The sequence below is a fragment of the Canis aureus genome, chromosome 35 (assembly GCF_053574225.1).
Source record: "Canis aureus isolate CA01 chromosome 35, VMU_Caureus_v.1.0, whole genome shotgun sequence".
In the NCBI taxonomy this organism is placed as follows: domain Eukaryota; kingdom Metazoa; phylum Chordata; class Mammalia; order Carnivora; family Canidae; genus Canis; species Canis aureus.
In genome coordinates, this window is record NC_135645.1 from 27,066,713 (window position 1) to 27,089,248 (window position 22,536).

Genomic DNA, 22,536 nt, shown 5'->3' on the forward strand with positions numbered 1-22,536 from the left:
CCCCAACCCTCCACCGCTTGCGTGCATGTGCTAGATCTCTTAAAAAAATCATTAAGTCAAGTAGGAAGTCACTTACACAAGAAATAGTTGTCCAATAAGTGTCTAAATACAATAAGAGCCATGGAGTACAGGCCCAGAAAGATACATGAGGGACTAGCTAAGAATTTTGTGATTTATAACATGTCCAGGCTTGTAGGGTCACATTCACTTTAAGTGCCATTGTTCATTTTAGCACTTCTACCATGAGAAGACTTGACAGGGGGCAAAGCCTCCTCTTCCCTCATCCACCTTGTGGGTAGCAAGGTTCTGATGCATTTGTGAACTCACTTCCTGTTTTAGGCTAGAAAAGCTATTCTCAGAGGAAGTCCCCTTTTCACATACCTGGACTCATCTACGTAGATGCATAATAATCACACACAACTTTTTTTTTTTTATACCTGAACTAATTGTTATTTGTACATCTCTTATTTTCTAATATTTCCTCTGGGTATTATGTTAAGGTAAAACACAGCTTTATGATGCCCTTTCCAATCAACATCAGACTATTTGTTTCAAGATAGTAATTAACTTCCTGCTTAATTTGTCACACTTAATTTGAAATTAGGCATGCAAAGCTATTAAAAACTGTGGTTGTGGTGTTTTGTATCTGGCGGACGCAATAGCCACTGGCAGCCTTGATTTATCACTCTTCATTTAAATTCCTGTGCCAATGATTTTTAGCTCCTAAATGCTATGACTGGCACTTATGGATTTCAAAATCAAAGTGAAAATAAGCTACAGTTAAGAACTCAACATCTCAGATCGATGAAAAATGGTTTTATAACCGAATGCCCTGCAGTTAAATCCTAGGGGCTTGACCAAAAAGTGCTTAGTGCTCAGAGACGTTGCTGTGGGAAGACAAGTATCCCACTCTAATGGCTGTTTATAAATCATTATCAAAACCATGCATCTTGTAACAATGCCACGTAAATTCGCTCCCAGATGGAAACTATTTTTTGCTAAGCCTGCTTCCTTAAAAGAACAACCTCCCACCCCCAAAAGTAAGCTTCCCTGTCTGATAATCTCATCTTTGATATTCAAACCGTTTTATCCAGCATTGCTCATATTTAAAGCAGAATGTAATATTGCTACTAGGACCTAATCCATAATACCACACACAAAATTGTTTTCTAAATCGAATGAGCGTGATTCTATAATTTTCTAAATCAAAGACTGACATGTGGTGTAAATCTTGATTCAGGCTTCCTTAGATATGTATAGGAAGAATTAGGATTTTCCACAACCCTACCAGAAACAAATTGTGGAAACTTTTTTCTCCCACATGGCTTCATCCTCTCAAGGCTCAAGCCTCTTTGTATGGCCGATCAAGATGCTGTTCTTCCTTTAAGGTAAAGCTCCTCCAGGAAGTATTCCAGCTCAATTCACTTTCCTCCTCTGAACTAAAGCATTCACAATCTGTATCTTATCACTTAAACACTTAACTTAAAAACTTTTTTCTCTCTCTTTTTTGTGAGCCTTTAGTCTGCTAATATTGTCTCCCCAATTAAAGTAAAGCATTTGAAGAAGCCACACTAGCTTCCTTTCTTACTTACACTATATGATGGACTATAGTACTGATCACATAGTATGGCTTAATAAATGTTTGTTCATGGCTCAGGACACTACAAATGTATGTTTAAGGCTCCAGGAATAAAGTGAAGCAACCAATAAAATACAGTGAAAAAGTCCAGTCCTCATGGAGCATAAATTCAATTGTTGAAAGATCAAATTATATTTGGAATCTATTATATCATGGAATTAAGTGATGGAATACAAAACACACACAAGCCACCTTGAAGAAAGTGACTTAGGTACTATCGTTAGGAAATAAACAGAAACCAAAATAAATGAAAGCCAAAAAAAGTAAGGTTGAAAGTGACAGAGAACAAAACTGTGAAATAAAACATGAGGAAAGCAGAGGAGGAAGAGGCACTACTCCTGTTATACTTAAACCATTATTATTGTTTCTATTTACATACTCAGGTTTCTAATGTGACAAATATTTTGTTTCCAGGAACCATATCCAGTGCTATGGTCTTGAACATGGGAGGAAATATTACCAAGATACCTTTTTATTTTACCTTCCAAAAATAACTATGACTTGAAAACACCATGGTGAACTTTCAAAAACACTGTAAAGTACTACAGTGTAAAGGAAGGCCTATACAGCAGGAGCTGTATGTGTGGAAAGTTAAAATAAGACTTTTGGGGGATCCCTGGGTGGCTCAGTGGTTTAGCACCTGCCTTCGGCCCAGGGCTTGATCCTGGAGACTGAGGGATCAAATCCCGCATCAGGCTCCCTGCATGGAGCCTGCTTCTCCCTCTGCCTGTGTCTCTGCTTCTCTCTCTCTCTGTCTCTCATGAATAAATAAATAAATAAAAATCTAAACAAAAAGAAGACTTTTGGGAGGATGTATCTTCTTAAAGGAGGTATGAAAATAAGTTTTGCATCTTTACCAATTCTGTTATTTCCTTATTTTATTACATAAAGTCTTTGGGACTGCATGAAAAACTGATTTTAAATATGAAAAGACTGTGTGCATAGAATGTTCATTATGTTATTCAATGCAATATTCTCATTTTGCAGATGAAAATTCTGAGGTCCAGAAAGATTAAATAACTGGCTTAAATTTACACAGCTGGATAGTAGCAGTTTAGGGACTAGAACTCAGACTTGATCAGATTCCGACCAGCTGTTTCCTGTCTCTCTATATTAATAAACTACTGGACATTTCAAGAGAAAAAAATTAATGACATTATGAGCTATACATTCATAAGTATGCAGATGGTAAATAGCGGACTAAACTATGTACACAGGATATGAAATTTCAGGCCCTAGAGATCCATAAAACCAAATGGACAATAATCTCTCCTGCATATTTTCAGGGCATTCCTGCTTAGGTTTACACAACTGAACACTATGCCTTCTGAATATCTGTTTCAGGACAATGAGCCTATGAATAGAACACTTATTGTTGATGTCCTTAGTGAGCACTTTGAGACAAAGGGACAAAAGTATCATGGTATTAAAGCTTTAAAAGGTTCACTTGGAGAGTATTGTAGACTTTTGTGTGTTTGCGTGTGCACATGTGTGGATGTGTAAATGTATATATACACATTAATTAATATGTATATATTAATTCACTAATTTGTTAGTAAATATTTAATGCATAGATTTTAGATGAAAGGCACTATGTTAAGCCTTGGAGACACAAATATTTATCAACAATCCAACAGAAAAAACTGACATGCAATTAAAATGCAGAGCATGGTAGTAAGTACTGTGGCAGGATAAATATAAGGACCTATAAAAGGACAACTGAGTCAGCATCATGAAGGAACTTACTCTAGAGAAATCATCGGCCATAATCCAATTACACAGACAGAAACAGTGCCAATATCTGAAAATTTTGCTATTCATTTTCTTATGACAGGTGTGTATATTAATTATTCATATAATTAGTTGATAATATATAGAAAGCCTCTATTGTGGCACTTACAGTATTGTTAGCATTATTCTCATTAATTAAACTTAACATTTCATCTTATAGACATGCACTTTACATATTTTTTAGTCATTTAGGATATTTATACATTTCCATATTATTCTAACGCACGTTTTCACATACATATAATTTTCTACATGTCTTCTTTTCCCTAGATATTAATATATAATAGCAAATTTAAAGAGTATAATAATTTCAAGGTGTTAGAAATACACTGCCATATATATACTTGTATAGTTACTCTTGTGGTCCTGTAAAAGTATGAGAGTTTTGACCAAATCACATCCTAAACACAGGAGCATTACTGTTTACCAGAGAAAATCCCACAAAACACACAAAAAAATTAAAAACAAGCCCAATCTGATTAGAAGAGAATTACTTATCATTGTTATAATTTTCATTTCTTTGATTTTTTATCAAGAGTAAAGTTTTTGTTTTTTTTTTTTTTTAATTTTTATTTATTTTATGATAGTCACACACACAGAGAGAGAGAGAGAGGCAGAGACATAGGCAGAGGGAGAAGCAGGCTCCATGCACCAGGAGCCTGACGTGGGATTCGATCCCGGGTCTCCAGGATCGCGCCCTGGGCCAAAGGCAGGCGCCAAACCGCTGCGCCACCCAGGGGTCCCCATGTTTTTGTTATTGTTTTATGCATTTTAGGCAATTGCCTTTCTTCTGAGAACTGACAGCTCTTGTCCTTTTCCAATTTTTACCATGGTCCATTCATCACAAGTATTTACCCAACTTAGCATTCATTTTCATTTTCTTTATAATGACTTTGATGTATAAAATTCCTATTAAACTCATCTGTCTTTTGCTTTGTAATTTCTTTTCTGCCTGTCTATTCACTACTCAGTCAATACTTACCTATATTTATTTTTTCTTAAAATTTTGTATTTAACACTTACCTGCTTAATTCTTCAGAACTGTTTAAGGGTATTTTCTTAGTTAAGAATTACCTGGAAATGTTTTAAATAATTATTTTCCTTTGACAAATTTTATTCAATGATGTATATTTTCCCAATTAATTTCAGATGTATTCTTCATCCTATGCTAAATCTATTTTGCATATTAAGAACCTTTTTTTCAAGGCTATCTCCTTTCCCTTTGATCAGAAACTGTTTTTATCTTCTCCTCGGTAAAACAAATTAATTCCTGAAATGTAAGCTAATTTTTCATAAGTTGATTTTGATTAAATATACTTTTCATGTTTTAAGGGGATATTCTTGGATGAGAATCCATTTAAAAAATGCCATATCCAAATGCAGGAGCACTACATTTTGCATTTAAGTAACACCATTATCTTAGCAACAGATGACATTTTTAATACACACAATGCATCAAATTTTTGGAAAATATTATGGAAATGTGATGAATACTTCCTAAAAAAATTTACACAAAAAATAAAGCAAAATTTCAGTGAAGAAATAGAATCATGAGAAAAGTACCTAATTTTTGAAAAGTAAGAATTCGAAAATAAAGGGGTTTTATGCAATATCTTATATAGCAATGCCACCTGTTTGCCATGTTTATAGTTTAGACAGTATAGAATCTGAGTTTTTGTCTGGTTACTATAAATCTCAAACATTTACTCTTTCCCAGCTGCCTAACAAACTAATAAGGAAGGAGGCAATAATAATTTCGGCATATTTTGACTTGAAAATTATGTATTTCCCTTCAAGAGCAAGTCTTTATTGGCCAAATTTATGGTATGGTAACTTTTCCCATATTCTGCTTATGACACTTCTCACACCTTGACAAACTATAATGAGTTTAAAAGTCAAATTAAGGCAGGTGTCCTCATTCCCTCCTCTGAGACTGTGAGGCATCACAGTGAGGAAAATGAAAATTGTGGAAGCAGAATATGAAATTAAAGTCAAAATTAAATTAACAATAAGAGAAATAAAATTTTGGAACATTTGTAGAAAACAGTTTAGGGAAAGATACCGAGTTCTAGATCATAGCATAAGAATGTGGACTTCTGCCTTAAAATTCATTATAACTTTTTTTAAAGATTTTATTTATTATTTATTCATGAGAGACAGAGAGAGACAGAGAGAGAGAGAGGCAGAGACACAGGCAGAGGGAGAAGCAGGCTCCATGCAGGGAGCCTGATGCCGTATTTGATCCCGGGTCTCCAAGATCACACCCTGGGCCAAAGGCGGCGCTAAATCGCTGAGCCACCTGGGCTGCCCAAAATTCATTAGAACTTTATCGAATTCTTCATGAGTGAAGAAAGAGCATATACCGAGGATATGTCATAAGAAAAGTTCTCTTAGAAGGTTAATGCAATTTATTTACATTTTGCATTTCATTTATCATTATGAATTTTTTAATTGAGAAAATTAGGAAAAAATTCTATATTAGCAATTTATTTAAAAAGTTTTATTTCCAACACAGAAATATGTTTTCACATTATTTATATCTAATATTTACATTTAAAATATCAATAAATTATATGGCATTATACTTGCAAGACAATAGTCTTATAGCTTTATTAAATCATTTACAACCTAAGGTAATACTGTTTATAAAGATTTGAACATGAAACTCTAAGACTTTTTTTCTCCAAGATTTTGTTTAAATTTTGCATAATCCTTTTATTTTAATAAGCTACATTTAAAGTTGTAATTACTTAAGTATGTCAAAATGTGTTATATGTTTTTAGCGTGGCCATGTTTGTTTCAGCTTAGTCATATAAAACAAGATTCAAGCACCCTGCAATATTTCACCATGAAATTGAATATTGTTGATTCTACAAAAGTAAACTTTAAAAAAAGGATAATTTTTACAAACACTTTCATGTTTTAAGGTTCAGTGTTGAAAATGTTAAGATTTTAAGCTGTAACAGTGAATTTAAACTCATTGCTTATCATAGTAGCTGCACTCTATTTAGTTTTTTATGTTCTTTGGAGATACCATTACTGTGCCAGAATGACATCGTGGTAGTATCCAATTTTGAAAAGGCATCTTGATGATTCTATCACTTTCATTTTCCTTTTCGAGAGGAGTCTTCTCTGGAGCCTAACATTGCCTACTGGTGATATAAGAGAAAGGCCCTCAGATTACCTTGACAATGCATTCAAGAGGACCTCTTGAAGAGTCCTTAATCTGATATACTGTCACTTCTCCTGTGGCTTCTTTAAGATTTGTGACCATAAATGCATAAAACTTCTCTGTCTCCTAGACATACAGAATTAGAGAACAGTAGAAGCAGTTGGGTTGGGGATGATAAGCTTGCAAATGAAATAAGTAGGGATGATCCAACTGGAATTTTCTTTCTTTCTTTTTTTCTTTTTTTTAAAGATTTTATTTATTTAATCATGATAGATCCACAGAGAGAGAGGGAGAGAGGCACAGGCACAGGCAGAGGGTGAAGCAGGCTCCATCCAGGGAGCCCGACATGGGACTTGATCCTGGGTCTCCAGGATCTGACCCTGGGCTGAAGGCAGCGCTAAACCACTGAGCAACTGGGCTGCCCTCAACTGGAATTTTCTATAGATGGTTTTCCCACAATGGTGACCTCCCATCTCTTGAAGTACGATTTATTTTTTTTCTATTTTCTTCTTAAATAGGTTAACAGGCAGAAGAAAACTTTGGTAAAATACATGGGAAACAATGTGAAAGAGTCAGTAAAATACCAGAGGATTGGAAATCTTTCTTAGAAATCTTTGAAATGGGATAAAATAACATTTATTTATAATATAAAATTAAAAATACATATATTTATTTATATAATGTTTATATGTGCATCCTGTCTGATGACTTACAGTTGAAGTCTACAGTCTCTTGAGATTCTTTAAGGCACATGAAAATTGTCACCTTGTAGGATAAGTGTAAAACTAATATGACATGGCAGCAGAAAGGTTAATAAAATTCAGATGGTGGAAAATATTTTAGGAAACAATTTTGTGTGTCAGTTATAGTTTAAATTTAAATATATAATTAAGTAGCATTTGAAATAGAGTTTAATTGTTCTGCTCTTAATACAAGTATCTCACATTTTGTAAAACAGCTAAATGAAAATAGCAGTTGAATCTTTTAAATATTCAAAACTATTCAACACATCAAATGTTTCTTCTGATAAAAATAGAATGAGGAATCTACTCCCAATTTTTAGAGGAGTCTGAATGTGCAATTCATATCTGCAACTGACCAACACACTTACCTTTATGAAAAGTAATTTAAACACTTTAAAATACAATATTATGATAGGACATAACTATCAAATAAACTTATCAAAATATAATCTAAACTCAGAGATAGAAAATAGTCAATCATGCACTATTTGTATAAAGAAGCCTTGAAATAGGAAGCGAAATAGAGAGCTCTTTAATTCACATGAGCATTTTAAAGTAAAAGGTAATACATATCTTAGAGCAGAGGAGTTAAATAAGTTTTTTATTTTTTTTTTTATTTTTTTTTTAATAAGTTTTTTAAAATGAAATGGAATGAAAAGTACACTTCTATTCACATATAGATATTCACATATAGATAATATTTACCATCCTTGCCATATTATTTACTGGCTTTAAAGAATGATTACTTAAGGAATATGTAAGTTGGATTACAATTTAAAAAGATGAATATACACAATTCAAATCACATCATAATTGTTTTGAGGAAAAAATACCTTTCCATCTTAGGGTACACCTTGGAAATGATCAGCATAACAATATAGAGCAGGGCATCCCCGGTGGTGCAGCAGTTGAGCGCTGCCTGCAGCCCAGGGTGTGATCCTGGAGACCCGGGATCGAGTCCCACATCAGGCTCCCTGCATGGGACCTGCTTCTCCCTCTGCCTGTGTCTCTGCCTCTCTCTCTCTCTCTCTCTCTCTCTCTGTTTCTCATGAATGAATGAATAAATAAATAAATAAATAAATAAATAAATAAATAAATCTTAAAAAAATAATTTAAAACAATATAGAGCAAAGCATAAAGGTATCATAGTTATGGAGTCTCACCTTAGGTCTATTAGAATGTCAAAATAATTAGAAGAGTATTGGGTACATTACAGAACTTTCAATTATTTTAATCTTTCATTAACGGAAAGCTTTTCTCAGTGCCTAACAGAACAAATGTGTGGTCAAACAACTAGGGCTCTCTTTCATAAAACTAGACAAGTGAAATGGCACCATTCATTCCTGTCATAGCACTACTTAATCATTTATTACTTTATGCATATTTTAAGGACCTGTCTTCCAAGTAGTATTTCAGGCACTCAGTCCTTGAAAATGTATATTGAATCAGATATCACAGAGTCTTCCTTTACTCAGGCAAGCCCTCACTTCTAAATCAGAGAATGAAAGGCTGAGTGTAGGCTGCTCCACATGGGCACATGGGGCTCAAACACTCAAGCATGCATCTTGTTTTCACCACCTGGCATACAGCATAGTCCACTGAGTATACTTGTTTGCGGACTAATGTGTATCAGTAAACGGGAAAAACAATGACATTATTACTTTGTAAAATGTTCTCAGGGCTTGCTTCATGAATGTCTGACTTACCCATCAGCCCTGTTGTCTCCCCTCAGTTGGGATTTGAATGCTCAGCTACTGCCATCTTGAAATTCTTAACAATTTTATCTTTGAAGTTGTGTTTTGTAAGTGAAGTGTGAGGGGACAATGAGCATGCACGGGGAGCTTGGAGCCCTGGCTTCAGGCAAGGTCCAGCCTCTGGCTACCATTCCACATCTCCAAGTTGTGTTTTCCTGGCCACCCCCTGTTCCTGTCAGACAGTCTTCCAATTCCTGCCTCACCTCTTCATTGCTGACACCCTCCTCCTGGGTTAGGGGACTATGTTGACCACTGAGGAGGCAGGATTACATTGCTGGGTTGTGTCCTGTGCCCAGTGGGGGTCTGGACATGTGCACAGGCAGGATATAGCGTAAGGCACCAGCTATGTGGAAAGCTATGTGTGTATGTATGTGCGTGTGTTGGCTGTGTTCTGAAGAGGTCACATCTTACTGGGGCTAAGTTCCTCACCCACCCCATGCAGGGAGCTTTTGGGAAGGTGATTTAAAGACCTCAGGGATTCTTCCTTCCACTTGGGCATTGGGGGTGTCTTCTTCTCCTTAAAAGAATCCCTGTGCAGAGGGAGTGCCCACTTACTGGGCTGGCTCAGTGCCTGGTGAGACCCCTCTCTCTCCTCCCACTCTTTGTGAACATGGCTTACATGTGTCTGTTCTGGTACACTTGAGATGCCTTTAGGGAATGTGATAGGGAAGGAGGGACTACAGGAAAGAATTCTGTGATTTTGATGATCCTGCAGAGGAGTTAAGTGTTTTTCTATTTGTATTTAAAGGTGGCATTGAGCAATATAAAAATGAATGGTAAAGTTTATGCTAATAATTTGAAATTGCATTTTTGTTGTTATTTATAAGGACATTAAATGGCAATTAAAAAGCACCATGACAAGTTGAGAGAGAAGTTGCAGGAGGATAAGGCTTTATATTTTAGTACCTTTAATGACCCCTTTCTCCTGCTTTTTGAACAAAGGGTCCTGCAGTTTCACTTTTCACTGGGCATCACAAATTATGTAGCTGGAACTGACTGTTTAGAATCCAAACCAAATAGAAAAGTGCCAAGGAATACATGGAAGAAAAGAAAAAGCTATTTAATCTAAAGATTCTATATGGAATTTCAGCCTGATTAAAAGGTTGGCAACTTGTTTTTAATCTTTATAAATTAAAGTATTTTAAGCATTAAGATATTTCATATTTTCAATAATGATCAGGATAATTTGTCAACCTTGAAAATCTTTTAGTTTCAATACTACACATTAACACTCTTTCAATCTTTTATAAATTTAAAACAAAGGAGGCATTTGGAAAAAATATTTTTAAAAACCTCATACAAATCAGCTATCCAAATCACCCAGGTTGTTTTGTAGGCAGAGTTTAGTTGATGATATTAAATTGGCTTCCATCTCCAAACAAAGAACTGTATTGCAAATGAGCAAGTAATTGGCTAGACATATGCCTACCGTAAAGTAGAGCCTTATATCCTATGGCAGATACAGATTATGCACCATATAATCATATGCATTTATCTTCACTGCTACCACATTCATTTTTTGAAGGATTTAGAATATTTTACTAAACAATCTTCCACCACTACTAATCAATTTGTATTAACAAATGCCATTAACCTTGTTAATGCAGTAGTAGAGGCATTACAATACCAATAAGATCTTATTACTTTATACTAAAGAAAATACCTAGTTATCTTTCCTGCAAAATGTGGAAATGAGAATTCCTCAGAGAAACAACTGATAACTCTAAGAGCCAACTGCTTAAAATGAAGTTTAGGATTAAACAGCAATGTATGATCACCAAGAAAAACCATGACTACTATTAAAGGATGGGTTAGTGTTGATTAAAATCTTTTGCTGAAAATTCTGTAAGCACAGTACCAGAGGATTTAGTGAGCATGAAATTTAGTATGTGCTAAAGAAAATATACGCAATAATATTTTCTTGTTACTTTCTAGACAAATGCCTGCTTAAATTTAAGACTTTGCCCTTTTTATTCCCTCTGCCTGGAATCATCTTTTATATATTCACAGGTTTTCTCCTCAACTCATGATTTGCTCAAGTCTTAGGTTATCCAGAGAGGTAGTTTTGGCTTTCCCCATGTAAAAATGCTTGCTTCGTTATCTTCCAAATCTACTCTATTTAGTTCTTCATCATGGAACATATCACTACTTGCCATTAGAATATAATATCCACAAAGGCAAGGGGGCACTTAGCTGGTTTTGGTTTGTTTTTCCTCCTGTAATTGCTATACCTCTAGTACACAGAACAGTTCTCAGCACACAGTAAATGTTCAATAAATATTTTTGAATGAATTAATAGATAAATAAATGAATGAAAGATAATGCAAACCATCCCCCATTTCTGTGACACAAGTCAATGGCGATTTATGAAGTTACAGACAAAGTAGATTGAGAGTATTCTTAGTCAAAACACATCATCTTTGCTCTCAAGAAGCTCACATATTGGTTTGAAAAGCAAAATATTACAAAATATATGGCTATGGCTCAGTGAGATAGAAACATGTGTGCTATGAAACATAACTGACTGGGAGTACTTTAATTTCTGCACTTGTTGACTGAGGACTACCCTCACCAGATTAACTATTCAAGTCTAAGGGCCTTTTCTAGACCATTCATTTACTCAAAAGATGCATGCCACAAAAAGACACGAGACTTGGAAGCAATTTGACATTTCTCAGGAGTAAAAAAGTTTGCAATCCTCCGGACTCTATTATAATTTACCACTTGACTGGACCATAAAGTTACTTAGCTATGATTAACTATACTGACATTTCAATTATCGTCTAGAAATAAAATATTCAGGGCACTTCCAGAGCAGAAACACTTCCTAAGGGATAAGAGCATTTTATATTTCAATATAAGGCGTTTGTAGTTTTTATTTATTTTTATTTTTTAAAGATTTTATTTATTTTTTCATAAGAGACACAGAGAGGCAGAGACACAGGCAGAGGGAGAAGCAGGCTCCCTGTGGGGGGCCCAATGTGGGACTTGATTCCAGGACCCCGGGATCAGGACCTGAGCCCAATCCAAGGCAGACACTCAACCACTGAGCCACCCAGGTACCCCTGTTTGTAGTTTTTAATATGTAATTTTCTTGTGTTTAGGAAATATGAAAAACACAAATAATACAGCATCCCTCTTAAATTATCATTATTGCCTTTAAAAAAAGCTTATTGCTTTGTATTCAGTGTATATTTAGTAAGCATATAAAATTTTTACACGGATTTTTTTTTTCTTACTTGAATAGACTTGTACAGATTTTGGAAAAATAACTATTTGCTGTCAAGAATTTTGACAGGGCTGTGAGAGATATTCAGAGATAAAATAATTTATAATACAGATGTAAAGACAAATGAATGTTTACAGTGTCCCTAATTACCTACTCCAGCAATGTGTAAAAGGTTGGATTTTGAAATAGACTGTATTTCCAAAATGCAGTGAACTGTAAATCAAATAGACATCTCAAGTTTATAAATATATATGAATTCTGTTTATTTAAATCTATTTTCAATGTTAGTTCAATTAATTGCTGATACCTGAGCAAATATATGAAATCTCCAGTCAAAATGTGAGCCTAAGGCAAGACCTATACAGAATAGTCACCCAATGGTAGAAATAGGAGTGTTAAATGTATATTTTAAGAAACCAAAGAATTAGACAATCTGGTTCTGACAGTAATTGCTTTAAAGTCCTGTTAGCAAATATCAGCAGAATTGGTTTGTAATTTAGCATTTCTTTCACTTTGAACATAGTCCCTAAAGGTTTTTGCACATGTCAGGATATCTACAAATACAATTTGTTTTAGGTTGACTATCTATAATTAACATTTTCCTTTACTGTCTATGACCTGAATAATTCCTTTAACTGAACTACACACCTTAGTTTTCCTATCATGCACTAAAGAATAAAATAAAATGTTTTCTAGGTGTTGCTTTCTAAATGAAACACCTTTAAAAACCATTTAAATAAACTATGAAAATAGAAGATTGCAAAAATAGCTCTGAGGAATTGTAGAAGTCAGTTAATTAAGGTTTATTGCAAAGATCCCTAATTATGAGAGTCATAGTTTTAAATCTATAATCTTATTTATCCAACTGGAATCAGAATAATCAAGGAATGTTTCTCCTAACTACAGCTAAGTGGCTGTAAGTGATTTGGATTTTTTTTTTAATATTTGTTTAATTGTAAACAGATAGTAAACAACTAAGTCAGGGTTATTTAGAATGGTTTCCCTAATGTTTCTTAAATATGAGAAAATATATACATATTAGTCAACTACATGAAGGAAAAGGCAATTCAATGCAAATGTCCTCTTTATCCTCATGTTCTACACGGTGCACAAAAAAAGTAGTAAAAATATAATACACTTTTCTATACTTACTGGTCTCTAAGTTTATTTCCCTACTCATACAAGTGTCACCTTATGAACAATATTACTTTGCTGTTTTTTCCCCCCTATCTGTGGCCCTGATAACATAGCAGCAATTTCTGCTAAATGGATGATTCTCCCACTTGTCTTGGCTATTTTATAGACACTCACTCATTTCTTCAAATTTTAAGTTAAATCTTCAGTTCCTCTCCCAAATTCTGCTATACGTCTGCAATATGTCAACTCTTCAGATGCCTTTCGTATATCAGTCATCAGTACCTAATCCCTCAATTGCTTAACCTCTGCTTGGTTCCTTCTGCTCAGAATCCTTTCCCCTGTCCCAGTCTCATTTTGCGTACTCATCTCTTAGAATAAAATTTAATTTAAGTGCCAGTTCCTCAGGAAGACTATATTCACCAGACTTACAAAATATATACTCTGAGATCACTTTGCTCTTCTCTTTGGTGGAACTTATCACATACTAATTGTATATTTGTCAAGTTATTTTTTATTATCTGCCTCCACACCAGAGTGTAAGGTCATAAAGGCTCACTCAGCAATGTAGATATGTTGAAAAAATTAAAAGCTTGTGAGCAGCATGTATTACTTCTCCATTTTGGTTTAAAAACAATGAGACATAACCTACAGATCATGAGAAAAATCTTTGACTGTGGTTCTCTCAGTCCAACAAAATTGTAATGCGTTACTTACCAGATAACTTTGGAAAGTGACTTTCAAGTTGCTTCAAAGAGATTTTCCAAAGATACCCAAGTGAGATGATGGAAAATGCCTTCCTCAATTTGCAGCAGTGAAACTATTATCTTATTAAGGTTGGCACACATTCTAAGAGCTGAAGTCTGGTTCTGAGAGACTCCAATTACTATAAGCTCCTTTTTTTTTTTTTTTCACTCAACACTAGGATATGGTATTAAAAGCAAAACTGATACATGCAGATTGAACTATTTAATACTGCTACCCTTGCTTAAAGTATTTGCATTTTTAAAGATGTGATTCTCTAATGTCAGAATTTCAGGCACAGTGAGACAAGGTCTTCTTAGTGTCTCTCAAAATTGTGACATGGGGATAGTCACTCATACTCATAAGGTGATTGTAATACTTTTTGTATTAGTGCCAGGGAAATGTATGTCACTATTCAATGGCTCAGTGCCATCTGTATACAGGAATATTTTTGTTGTGTTTTTAAGTTTTTACTTGAATTCCAGTAGTTAACATAGAGTGTTATATTAGTTTCAGTTGTACAACAATTCCATACATCACCTCATGCTCACCACGAAAACTTTACCCTTTAACTCCCACCACCTATTTATTAAACCATCCCTTCATTGCCCTCCCCTCTCATAATCATCAGTTTGTTCTCTATAGTTAAGAATCTGTTTCTTGGTTTGTTTCTCTTTTTTTTTCCCCTTTGCTCATTTGTCTTTTGTTTCTTACACTGCACTTTGAATGAAATCATATGGTATTTGTCTTTCTCTGATTGACTTATTTTGCTTAGTATAATACACTCTAGTTCCATCCATGTTATTGCAAATGGCACAATTTCATTCTTCCTGATGGCTGAGGAACATCCCATTGTATGTGCACCACGTCTTTATCCATTCATATATAGACACTGGGCTGTTTCCATAGTTCAGCTACTGTAAATAATGTTACTAGAATATAGGGGTGCATGCATGAAACCTTTGTTGTTGTTGTTTCACATGTATCTCTTTGAATCACTGTTTTGTATTCTTTGGGTAAATATCCAGTAGTACCATTGCTGGATCATAGGGCAGCTCTATTTACAACTTTTTGAGGAACCTCCACACTGTTTTTCACAGTGGCTGCACCAGTTTGCATTCCCACCAACAGTGCAAGAGGGTTCTTTTTTCTCTACGTCCTTACCAATACTTGCTAGTTTTCAGTTGATTTTAGCCATTCTGACAGGTGTGAGACGATATCTCATTGTGATTTTGATGTGAATTTCCCTGATGGTAACTGATGGTGAGCATCCTTTCATGTGTCTGTTGGCCATCTGGACGTCTTTGGAGAAATGGCTGTTTACGTATTTTGCCCGGTTTTAATTGGATTATCTGTTTCAAGGGTGTTAGAGTTTAAGTTGATTATATGATTTTGATCCTAACTATTTATGATATATATCATTTGCAAATATCTTCTCCCATTCTTTAGGTTATCTTTTAATTTTGTTGATCATCTCCTTCACTGTGCAGAAGCTTTTTATTTTGACGTAATCCCAACAGTTTATTTTTGCTTTTGTTTCCCTTGTCTCAGGGGACATAGCTAGAAAAAAGTTGCAATGGCTGATGTGAAAGGGGTTACTGCCTAAGTTCTCTTCTAGGATTTTTATGGTTTCAGATCTCACATTTAGGCTTTTCATTCATTTTGAGTTTACTTTTGTGGATAGTGTAAGAAAGCAGTCCAGTTTCATTCTGCTGCACATTGCTCTCCAGTTTTCCCAACAGTTGAAGAGACTGTCTTTTTCCCATTGGATATTCTTTTCTGTTTGTCGAAGATCAATTGACTATATAGTTGTGGGTTCATTTCTGGATTTTCTATCCTTTTTTATTGCTCTACATGTCAATTTTTGCACCAGTGCCATACTGTTTGAATGACCACAGCTTTGTATTATAACTTGAAGTCCAGAAATGTCATGCCTCCAGCTTTTCTTTTCTTTTTTGAGATTCCTTTGGCTATTCAGGGTCTTTTGTGGTTCCATACATATTTATGGATTGATTGTTCTAGTTCTGTGAAAATTGCTGTTGGTATTTTGATAGGGATTGCATTAAATGTGTAGATTGCTTTGGGTAGTATGGCCATTTTAACAATATTTGTTCTTCTTATCCATGAGCATGGAATGTCTTTCCTTTCCCTTTGGAATCTACAATGTATTTTATCAGTGTTTTATAGTTTTCAGCATACAGGTCTTTCACCTCTGTAGTTAATTTATTCCTCAGTATCTTATGGTTTTGGTACAATTGTTAACGGGACTGATTCCTTGATTCCTCTTTTAGCTGCTTCATTATTGGTGTATAAAAATGCAACAGATTTCTGTACGTTGATTTTGTATCCTACAACTTTACTGAATTTATCAGTTCTAGCAGCTTTTTTGGTGAAATCTTTTAGGTTTTCTATATAGAATATCATGTCAACTGCAAACAGTGAAAGTCTGACTTCTTAGCTATTCGAATGCCTTTTATTTCTTTTTGCTTTCTGATTGCTGTGGCTAGATTTTACAGTACTATGTTGAATAAAAGTGCTAACAGTGGACATCCTTGTCTTATTCCTGCTGGTCATAATATTTTATTGATACTGTGGCAGTATTTTAGCTGAGTTGGGTCTTTTATGTACTTTTCAAATAAAATTTAAGTACATTTAGATTTTTCATACTATTTATATCTAAAACACAGTTAAATTTAGTTAACAATAATTTTTTCTTAATATTCTTCAATAAAGTGAAATTTGCTGGGGAGGACTGCTTAATATTAACATTCCAGAATGTATAGTCTCAATATATGGATACCATATTTTATTTTGTGCCTAATTAACCTTCTGTCTTCAGAGCAATATAGTTTTAATGAATTCTCCCATATTAAAACTGAGAAACAATTTATATTCTGTCCTCTGCTAAGTGGAAAAGTAGACTAAATGAACTCTCTTTTAATCCTAGAAAGGCTGTTCAATGCAATACGTATGAAATTATGTAAACATAGTTACATACATATTTTATTTAAAGTAATAAATTGTTTTTCCCCCAACATAATTATTTATGCCCCATAGTTAAGAATAGTCGTTCTAGGTTGTATTTTTTTGGCTCAGTGGCAGCCAAAAGGCCTTAGGTATAATCTGCTAATGCAGAGAGGAATAGAAGATGCTAATCTATTTTATCCTGAAGACATTTGACCAGATTTTGTTCATCTTACGGAAAAGAAGAAAAAATAAAGAGGAAATAGGAATTCCTTTATAAAAGCCATAAAGCAAATTCTACAGTGTGTAACTATTTGCTAAATGAAGAGAAAAATTGCATGATAAATACAAGATGATGATTGTACAGTACTATTTGACTTTGCTTTATTTATCAGATGCATTTCTGAAGATTATCAGCAAAGTGAATTTATCTGTAGTACTTAAAAAAAAGTATTATTCATTTAAAATATTTTAACAAAATATTAAGGTTTTTCCTGCACATTTTACAGTTTTGGCAACATTTTTAACTTTTTATTTTGTAATCATTATAGATTGACAAAAATATGTATAGTGAGGTCCTGTACACTGTTTCAGACTCTCTAGTGTTAACTATTTGCATAACTGTGGCACAAAATCAAGATCAGAAAATTGACATTAGTAAAATCCACTGTGTATGTGTGTGTGTGTGTGTATATATAGCTCTATGCAATTGATCACATATGTAGCTTCATGTAACTACCACAACAATCAAGATACATAACTCTATGATCACCACAAGGCTCTCTCTTGTCCTCATGGCCATTTTCCTCTCCCCAAATCCCCAGCTCTGGCCACCACTTCTCTATTCTTCATGTCTATAATTACGTTATTTCAAGAACACTATAGAAGTGAATCACACAATATGCATCTCTTTGAAATTGGCTTTTCAGTCAATGTTAGAGCCCTTAAAGTTCACCCAGTTGTATGTATCAATAATTTGTTCCTTTTTATTGCTGAAAAATGAAACCAACCTTCCTGATACCTTATTCTTGAACTTTTAGTCTCTAGAACTGTGAGAAAATACTGTTGTGTGAGCCACATACTGTGGCATTTGTTACAGCATAAGAATAGTTTTATTTTTATAAACTTGTCTAATATATATGTGCTCATATACAACTATACTTTCTGCTATAAGACAATCATGTATGTGTCCACATAATTTATGAATGCTTCCCAAATGGAGTTTTAAAAATCTCTGATGCTTTTCCTGTATCATGTACTGCAATAAATTGTGTTACAAGGGACTTAAAGAGAATATATACTAATAAAAATCATAAGGGTATTCGTGCTTAACTATGTTGCAGTAAAAATCTATACTGTTATGAAGGGAACATTTAACTGAAATCAATTGGATTTTTTAAAAAGACAGTTTAACTAACAACTTTTTACAAAGGGTACCTAACAAGAGCATTCGGATACATTTCCGGGTATTTTTTGCTATTTCTTTTCAGAGTGGATCACAGTTAAGCATGTTGGCTGCAGTGTTTTTAGAACACAGATTTGAATTATAATTAACATTAATTCTTACTATTTGTTTTATTTGATATGGAAAAGGAATGGCAAAATAAGTAACTGAATTTCAATTCACTTAGTGACTTCTTTTCAGCAATGTTTTTTTTATATCGAACATTTGTTGGTAATAGGGACTTGTTCAATAAGATGCAAGATGCATTTGTAAAGGATTATATCAAAAGCAATGCATAAGCATTAGAGAGAAGCATTATATCTAAGTAACCTTACTAATAAAAAATAATATGAAAAGTACCTTTCTAGACCTTAGAAACCTGTAAGAACAACAACCAGAAAATCACCTCTTTAGTGTATAGAGAATACAAGTGCACTTCAGTGAATATAGGTCCACCAGGGATATTATGCATCAAAAGCAAATTATGGGTTTGTTTAGAGAGAATGGCAGTGGAACTTACCATCTTGATCCGTGGTCACTGTAATAGCTGTGAATGGCTTTGGAGAAAAACTTAACTCAGAAACTCCATTCATGGCTTCTATTTCAAAGGTGTAATTCACGTGAGACACAAAGTCAAGTACTATCACAGAGTTGTTGATCAGGCCAGAATGTCTTGGGATGAAGCGGAGTCCTCCACCACAGTCCTCACACTGGCTGGTGTCTAAGCCACATTTCTTACAGATCACACTGTATGTGAGATCTTTTCTCCCTCCTGTGTCACTTGGTGGGCTCCACTCCAAAATAAGGGCTGTTTCATTGATGTTAAAAGCCACATTCCTAGGAGCTGAGGGTGGCCCTAGAGAAAAGCAATTAAAAAAACAAATGTACATGTATAGGTCAATGAATTAGAAGGGTGCTAACTTGAAAACTTCATCAATAAACATTTGTCTTGTATGTTGGTTTGAGCCCTTCTGATAGGAACCAAAAAGAAATATGGTTTAAAATATCTGATTATGTCTAGAAAGAAAGGAGTCTTAGGAGTGAAGATGATCTATATCTTAACTTTCTTGTATATGCATATGAATATTAAATATCAAAAGCCAAAGATATGGTAATTATACTTTGAAAACTTGTTTAATGAAATTTATCATAGGCAAAGATTGTTTTAAATTATGTGGTGTTTTTAATTATATTTTAATAATTATATCACCATTTTGAAAATTTGGAAAAAATACCAACATACATATATAAAAACACAGTATGTTTCTTTCTTGCTATTTTTCCATACGGATCACACTGCATAGAGTACTTAATTATCCTTTAACTACTTCAATCTTTTCTTAAAATTGTGTTAATAATCTTTTATACTTATGCAAGTACTTCAAAGCCCAGTTTTGTATCATTTGTTGCATAAACATTAACTGAAGGTCTACCAGGTGTCAGGCACTACATTATGTGTGAAATAATACAGATTCCTTTCTATAAGAGACTATGCTTTTGACAGATTCATCACATAAATATAATAAAATAATACTTTTAAAGATTTTATTTATTTGACACAGAGAGAGAGAGAGCAAGCACAAGCAGAGGGAGAAAGGCAGGATTCCTATTAAGCAGGGTTCAATCCCAGGACCCCAGGACCATGACCTGAGCCAAAAGTAGATGCTTAACCAACGGAGGTACCCAGGTGCCCTACATAAATATAATAAATAACCCCCCTGTCATACACTAAAAGAATTAGTTTTAAGAAATGTAAAACAATTCTTTATATTTCTGCTACCAAGAAAATTTGCTTAGAAGGTGGCATGAAATTATCTGCAACATTATTTCCATAGAAAGAAATTCAAGTTTTGGTATAGGCTGCTTTTGGATCTCAAGATACAGTCCTTCATTCATGAAATAAATATTTATTTTTAAGTGACTACTATGTGTGCCAGATAACCTGGCTAGATTCTGGACTTAGTGTGAATGTAACAGACATAATTCTTACTTTGTTATGCACATTTTAGTCGAATGGCAAAACACATACACACATTAAACAAAAGAATAGAATTCAAACTATAATACGTACAACTGCAAAAATTAAAAGGAAAGGATGTGAAATAAACATTATCAGGAGGACCAGGGGAGCCTTGGTGGCTCAGTTGGTTGAGTGTCCAACTCTTGGTTTCAGCTCAGGTCATGATCTCAGGGTCATGGGGTCAAGGCCCACATCAGGCTCCAGGCTCAGCACAGAATCTACTTGTCCCTCTCCCTCTGCTCCTCCCCCTCCCCACCTCTGTTCATGTGCTCTTCTTTTTCTCTCTTTCTCTCTCAAAATACATAAATAAAATATTTAAAAACACACACACATTATGAGAAGGACCAATCTGAGAAATGTTCTGAGAAAGCCTTATATAGGTGATGAGGAAGAGGATGTCAGGGAATGAGAAGAGTATTAAGGATAGAAGGTTCTTTAGTCAAGAAAGATCTTAAAATAGTCACGGAACTGGTAGATAATCACTGTGGCTAAAATGCAAAAAAGAAAAAAAAAGTAAGAAATGAGTTTTAAGGAAGAAAGGGTTGGAAAGTGTAAGACTCCTAGGCTCTTTGGAATGAGTCTGGATGTTTTTTCTTTGTACAACAGGAACAGACTTAGAGATTTTATATACGTAGGTAATGTGTTTTTAAAAGAACACTCTGGCTGCAGTGTAGGAAATAGAGTAAGTACAGGGGACTCATTAGTGAGATCTGTTACACGGCGTTAAGAGTAGCCTAACATTACTCATAAATTTACATGACTATGAATTGGGTTTGAGATATTAAGAATTGTTAGTTTATATTTTCCTTTTTCCTTTTGCTGGATCCTGATAACAGCAACCTGATGGGTAGGGACCTGAGCCCTCTGTATGTATATCACCTAAAGTCTGACCTAGAAATGGGATGGTTAGCTTTTCTAAAAGGTTTCTGCATTCTTTGCTTTATCCATTTCATGTTTCAGAGTTACAGAAATGTCTTTCCTCAGAAAGGAAAATATGCAAAGCATTTCAGCTGGAGCACAGGGACACGTGTAGCTTTTTACCTCCAACCTAGACTTATGCCTGGGAGATAAAGATACATTATCATTATCATAGTAAGGTCTTCCTACAGAATGACATATTCATATTGTTGCTCTTTACTCTTACTATAATGGAAAACATGAATTATTATTCACTTATATTTTCATGAATAGGAAGAATGTTATCAATTATGTTATGGGTGTCTACAAGTATATAACTGTCCGCCTGGAGATACTAAAAAAAAAAAGGCAGACACCCTTCTTACTCAAGGGCCCTCATACCAATTTGCATGACGATTAAATAGCTTTTTAATTGCTGTTAAATTATGCCAGCTAAACTGTGATTTCATGCAAATATTAAGCTGTAATGACATGCAGTGAATCATTTACTAAGATTTAGAACTTGGAACAAAGAGAGACAATTAATTCTAATCCTCAGATTCAACTAAATTATGTGTCACTGGGCTTTTATGAATGTGGCCTGATTGCTTTGTTATCATTTATAAATTATACAAAGATTATATGACATTGGGAAAAAAAAACTTGGCAGCAATAACCCTTTTGGAGACATCTGTATTGAAAACTCTTAGGGAGTTCCTTATGTTGATTTTTTGTTTCTTTAAAGGAAACAAGTAATTCATGAAGAAGAAAAGCAATCTCCACACTTTACTCTCCAGATTGATTTCATAAGAGAAGGGCAATTATTCTGATTTGCACTAGATGTTTTTCAAGTCCATCATATAATAAACCTTACATTAAAACTACAGTTTTATTTCTACTAGTGTATCTAGAAAATATATTTTTAATCTCTTTTTTTTTTTTTGCCTCAATTTGGATTCCCCTTTTCCAGTTTTAAAGAATAAAGGAAGCTGTAACAGTAAGTTT

General features: G+C 34.3%; 1 protein-coding gene across 24 annotated transcripts in view; it reads right to left on the reverse strand.

Moving 5' to 3' along the window:
- EPHA6 (EPH receptor A6) overlaps window positions 1-22,536 on the reverse strand; it is an 887,621-nt gene that overhangs the window by 435,583 nt on the left and 429,502 nt on the right. For all 24 annotated transcript variants that reach the window (XR_013372579.1, XR_013372578.1, XM_077884567.1 and 21 more), the window contains one exon: window positions 19,135-19,470. Coding sequence is in view for 22 of the 24 variants with exons in the window: in XM_077884567.1 (XP_077740693.1) it covers window positions 19,135-19,470 (336 nt within the window). In the remaining 2 variants the exon portion in view is untranslated. The remainder of the gene's footprint in view (window positions 1-19,134; window positions 19,471-22,536) is intronic.